At 43.9% G+C, this 6000-nt stretch overlaps 1 protein-coding gene across 1 annotated transcript in view; it reads right to left on the bottom strand.

The window, feature by feature from the left end:
* Positions 1 to 2282: 2282 nt before the first annotated feature.
* Positions 2283 to 6000, bottom strand: part of ntsr1 (neurotensin receptor 1 (high affinity)) — a gene marked incomplete at both ends in the record, with an annotated part of 42285 nt that continues 38567 nt past the window's right edge. Inside the window, one exon of the mRNA XM_083920135.1 lies at positions 2283 to 2538. Within this exon, the coding sequence (XP_083776261.1) occupies positions 2283 to 2538 (256 nt within the window). The remainder of the gene's footprint in view (positions 2539 to 6000) is intronic.

Here is a 6000-nt window from a genome sequence, read left to right as displayed (position 1 = left end):
CCTTGCCTTGCCCTTATTTAAAACCAAAAACACAAGACTGTGATTTGTTCAGAAGCACATTTACAAACACCACAAACTGTAAAATACACGTACGTTGTGAACATTTTTGCACAAGCCTTGATTACATTCAGTGACAATGTTCATGAGGTCCGTTGCGAATCTTTTCAGAATTCTGCGGTTAAGGTATGGTTGACGTTAAGGTAACACTACGCTTCTGAGCTAAAGTGCATGTTGGATTATTAACTGAAGAAGAATCCGGATTGTTCCGCAGTTTGACGTCGCTCCTAAAGGAAACGCTTGAGTCTGCAGATCTCTCCCTTCATCTAACTACTCAAGCAGAAGTTCGAGTGGGTGTTGAAGTGCCTTTTTCTCTGCCCCCACAGGCCCGATGTTACGTTTACCTTGCTTGTGTATATGCATAAATTAATCTCCAATGTGTTATTTGCCCTTTGTGGTCACTAATGTATGCTCATTCAAATAGTCCCTTACAGCTACTTCTCCTCACATTCACATTTTAAATGAATGCAGGGAACTATTACAAGACATGATCGTACATTCTGTATACATAAAAATTATATTTTAGAGTACAAGAACCCACTAATCTGATTTTGTTCAACAAAAGCTTTGCTTCGAGGCTGCTCGGGACAAAGACAAGAGGATGCAAGAGACCAGGGACGGGCAATCCCGGTCCTGGAGAGCCACTGTCCTGCATGTTTTAGGTTTCTCCCTACCCTAACACACCTGAGTCTAACAATAATGAAACTGTGACGAGCATCAGCCGCTTGATAACGAGCACATCATTAGACTCAGGTGTGTTAGAGCAGAGAGAAACCTAAAACATGCAGGACAGTGGCTCTCCAGGACTGGAATTACCCACCCCTGTCCTTTACCAGTGGTGGGTGATTCCTGTCCTGGAGAGCCACTGTCCTGCATGTTTTAGGTTTCTCCCTACCCTAACACACCTGAGTCTAACAATGATCAAACTGTGACGAGCATCAGCTGCTTGATAACGAGCAGATCATTAGACACTAGGTGTGTTGGAGCAGAGAGAAACCTAAAACATGCAGGACAGTGGCTCTTTAGGACCGGAGTTGCCTACCCCGTCCTATACCGAGCCACTTGTTTTTATACATGTCTGTCCTTCTCATGTCTCTTGTTTGCCTTTACTGATGTTTAAGTGTTTTAGATGTTTTTACATTTTAGTATATATATCTTAGGGTATCTTGAAAGGCGCCCTCAAATAAAATGTATAATTATCAGTTCTCTTATCCACAGATGCTCAATCTCCCGGCCACGCCCTCGGTTTTCCTTTTCAGTGAAATTGGTCTTTCTAGCTTGTTAGCTTTTGCTAGCTTAGAGCTTTTGAGCTCGGCTTCATTCAGCCCACATTGGCTCCACCTTTTTTGGATAAGCTGGGATCCGGTGGAGTCAAGTTGCCAAGATGGCAACGGCCAGAGCCACTGGGAGCCGCCCATTTTGAGTTTCATTTTGGCTCTGGGTGACGTCGCGGCGTCTATGTCCATTATACAGTCTATGCTCTAAATGCATGTATAACTGCTGAGGCAGGAGGTCTATCCACTGTTAAAAGGATAATTTCTTGCTGAAATTTCAAGTGGTGTAGTATCTTACAAAGGCCAGACGCGTAGACATTTGATACTGGATGCTTGGTTAAATTAAAAATACAGGTTTTCAAACGGAAATACCTTATCTTTACCTTCTAACCCCCCAGTGCAGTTATCATGAGCAGGGAAATGAACTATAGACTACCCTGTGAAGTCCAAAAGAGCACAAAAACAGGTTACATCCAAACCTTTGTAGAAGTGGTAAGCGTCGCCAGAGGCCAGTGTCGTAGAGAAAGTACTTTCAAGAGGTTTTGAAGTTGATTCGTAAAAAAAACACTGAAACAGTAGAATTCGCTGTACAGCACCGAGCGAGTGTGAATGATTGATCCACTAAAAACATTCACATAGAACTAAACTGTATAAAACATTTACATCAGTTTCCCTTTTAAAAGATGGTCTTTTACTATCTGAATGTCCTTTTTTCCCCATTACTTCTTTATTCAATTCCATTTTTTTATATTCTACAAACTCATTAATTGAATAAAGACACAACACACATTAACACATTGTGACGTCTGAAATGAATTTCCAGATCTGGATCAGCTTGTGCCAACAGTCTCCAAACTAGCTCCAGAATTTCCTTGATGAAGTAACACCAGTAATCACAAAGTGGCGGCGGATGGGTTTATAACAGAGACGGTGTATTTCACTGCAGTCCGATCAGTACGCCGTCTCTTTGATGATGTTGGTGGAGAGGGTGTGGTTGCTGGAAATGCTGATGGAGTGACGGGTTAAGGGGTGGGGGTGCCCCCTGGGTGAGTGGCGGCAGGGCATGCAGAAGTAGCGCAGCGTGGAGAAGAAGATCTGGCGGTAGGTGGCCGAGACCAGGTTGTAGAGGATCGGATTGATGGCGGAGCTGACGTAAAACAGGACGTTGGTCAACATGTAGAAATAGTGGTAGAAATCATACAAGTCACTGTAAGAAAACAGAGAGACAGAGAGCCATTGGTAGGTGCGACATGTTTAACACAGGTCATCATCATCATTCATCTTCAACTGCTTGTCCCTGACATCGGGCGTGAGGCGGGGTCCACCCTGGACAGGACGCCAGTCTATCACAGGACACATAGAGACGAACAGAGACGGACAACCATTCACACCTACGGGTGATTTAGAGTCATCAATGAACCGAACACCTGCACGTCTTTGGACTGTGGGAGGAAACCGGAGAACCCGGAGAAAACCCACGCAGACACGGGGACAACATGCAAACTCCACACAGAAGGACCCCAGCCGGGATTCAAACCAGGAACCGTCTTGCTGTGAGGCAACAGTGCTAACCACCACACCACAATATAAATATATGGCATTAAACAACAATGCATAAACATACACACAGTGGTAAAGATGTAGACGAGGGGGACTGAAGCAAAAATGACACTACAGTTCTGGTAAGGCCTCTCCTTGTTTAACTGTAAATATAGTAATATTTAATGTGCTGCTCTAAGTTTGCTTTAATCCACTGGGCAGATAATTCAAGTGTTAAGAATCGACAGGCGAAAAGATTTGTTCAGCCAACCAGAGAGTGATGCCTGGTGAGCACTAATGGCTGGTCAGCATTTACTACACTAACACGATAATCTGCTCATTTGACGCCTTGCTGGTCCACTACCAGAAGTTCCAACGTCATTAACAGATCAGCTACGGAGCAAGTGACCCAAGTTTGCAGCGTGGGCTTCCCTCCAGCCTCTGAAATTACAGCTTTTCTCGATTGCTTTGGCACATCTCTCTCGACTCTTTCCTTTGACTTTGTGCAAAGCTAGGTGGTCAACATGTTGAGATGTTGAAAAGTGTTTTCCTTATCTTGTTACATGTTCCAATGACACTGAAATTTATCTGAAGCTAACTGTTTCTTATTGTGTACCAAAATTACATGGATTTACATGTAATCTGACAATTAAGACACTTTAATTTTCCCTGCAATGGTTACACTACATTACATACAGACCAGTTGAATGTGGTAGTAATATTACATTAACGAAAAATAAGATTGCAGTGCTAAATCACTGGACATCCTGTTGCCCTGATCTGTGCGGTCACAGATGTTCATTCACCTCACACCTACAGTAACACTCTCTGAATTCAACAGAGGAAGAATCCTGGGTATGAATTTAGGGCGCACTCCCACTGTCCGTCTGTCCCGTGCCCCGTGCTTTAGGGTCCTTGTCCCCCCCTCCAGGCCCGTTTGTACTCACACTACCTGGGCCTCGGAGAATGCTTCTTGCTGCCTATACGTCATCACGCCGTAACACGTCACACGCATTGATGACGTCATCGTGATTCGTCGCTTTGCTTACAAATCTTTCCATAGACCTCTGAGTTTTTGTGCGTCTTGTCGACTGTTTTTGAATCTTTTCATCGACCAAATCTGCAGTAAACACTCCACCTCCGCATCACACCAACGTGAACCTTTCGCCGTGAACGCCATTGTTTGAAATGTCCGCGCATGGTCCCTCCTTCTTTTTTCTATGTCCCAACAGGCGCACATTAAATTACGTCAGAACCGCCGTAGGCCTCGTGCTCGTACATGTGCAGACGTGCTTTACGAAAGCCCACCTCTCCCAAACGGTCCGTGGACGGCAAGCGTGCTGCAAATAGGCGCGGTACGGTTGCACTCACACTGGTCAAACGAACTAGACTCTACCCCTGGAACCAGTATGGGCACGGTACGGATGGACAGTGTGAGTGCGCCCTTAGCCGACTCTACAGCCACTCCATATCAATGCGATTTATGAAACACACTATTCGATGGAATATTCTGCATGTAATGACTTACAATGAAATAATTCAAACATATCTTGGAGAGTACAATTATTCAAAAACAAATAGAAACAATCTTTTTTGATCATAAAGACATACAGTATACAACCAATACTTGTTTAAATTTTAGACAACTGCGCTTTCGTTTGCCTAAATATCTTAAAACACTTGAAAATTGTACCAAAGTAGGAAAAAAGGCTATTTCTGTTGTAAACTGGTAACAAACGGTCTTTCGAGGATTGACCCAACTGAGAAAAACTGTATATGGAAATGTATGTTTGCTCTGCGATACACAGTTAGAAAAAACTCTCACTGAGTGATCTGACTCTCTGATTGCTGTTGGAGAGAAGTAAGAGGGAGATTAAGCTGCACAGCGGGAGGGTAGAGGGACATTAAGGATATAAAGATTACATAAGATGGAACAGGAAATGGGTCCAGAGATGGTAAGGAAAAAATCAAATGGAGGCTGAGGGGAGAATTAAAGAGACTACAACATATAAATATATAATAATACAAGTCAGTTTAGTGGAGATACAGTTGTGGGATAACATACATAGATAGGTAGAGCGATAGATTTAGATTCATGACTTTGAACATAATTCGCTTTTTGACACATTTGTGTGAGCAGCTTCAAGCGTCAGAGTCCCTTTTTCCTGTGGCAGTGGTAGACTGATACCTGAGAGCAAGGAGTCATGCTTTGACCTTAAGTGGCGCGCTACTAACTGGAGCACATCATTAGCATATATCCTTTGAACGTTGATACAAGGCATTGACTTCCTGTCTTTCAAAATGCCGAGTACTGCTACTACCTAGTACTGCTACTCTGTCCACACAACATGCTCCTCTGCAAAGGCAAGTCTAGCCTTCTCATTCTTTCTGCTAGTGAGAGGTTTGGTCACTGCAGAGTGGGCTTTCAGTCAATATTGTCCTCAATGATGAGACACTGTGTGCAGAGACAGATCCTTGTACTGTTCAGCACTGAACTGGCGAGCAACTCCAGCTGCAGTGCTGAACAGATTCCCCATTTAGAGGTGTCACATAATCCTTTCCTCTCGTGCACGTGTTTTACATTTACGACCTGCTTGTTTAAGGGACTTAAATTAATCTGTGTGCGTAAAGTTTCAATGTTGTCTTAAAATCACTGACTTGGAACGCCCACACTCTCTTGCTGACAGGGCAACCTGTTGTCACAGAGTTTCAGTGTGAAAGAAATTCTTCCAAAAATAGATTCATCGGTGTTGAGTGAATCATATCTGTACTAGGCTACATGCATGGAGGAGAGACGCTCAACAACAAGGTCTGTCATCGTTCCTCCAGATAGCTTGACCATATATACAGTGACATCAAGTTACAACAAGAACAAACACAGTTCCCAATGTTTATAACACCAGTAGATGTTATCAGTGTTTTACGACCAACAGATGTCACCGTGTGTAAGGGCGCACTCACACTGTCCTTCCGTACCGTGCCCAAACAGGTTTTACGGGTAAAGCCTAGTTTGTTTGACCAGTGTGAGTCCACGTCCCGTTTGAGAGAGGTGGACATCTGTTAAAGCGTGTTTACATATGTACGAGCACAAGCGTGCGCACGTGTGCGAGCACGCGGCCTACGGCGGTTC

Source organism: Echiichthys vipera, assembly GCF_963691815.1.
Source record: "Echiichthys vipera genome assembly, chromosome: 9".
Lineage (NCBI taxonomy): Eukaryota > Metazoa > Chordata > Actinopteri > Perciformes > Trachinidae > Echiichthys > Echiichthys vipera.
This window is presented reverse-complemented; position numbering and strand designations above follow the sequence as displayed.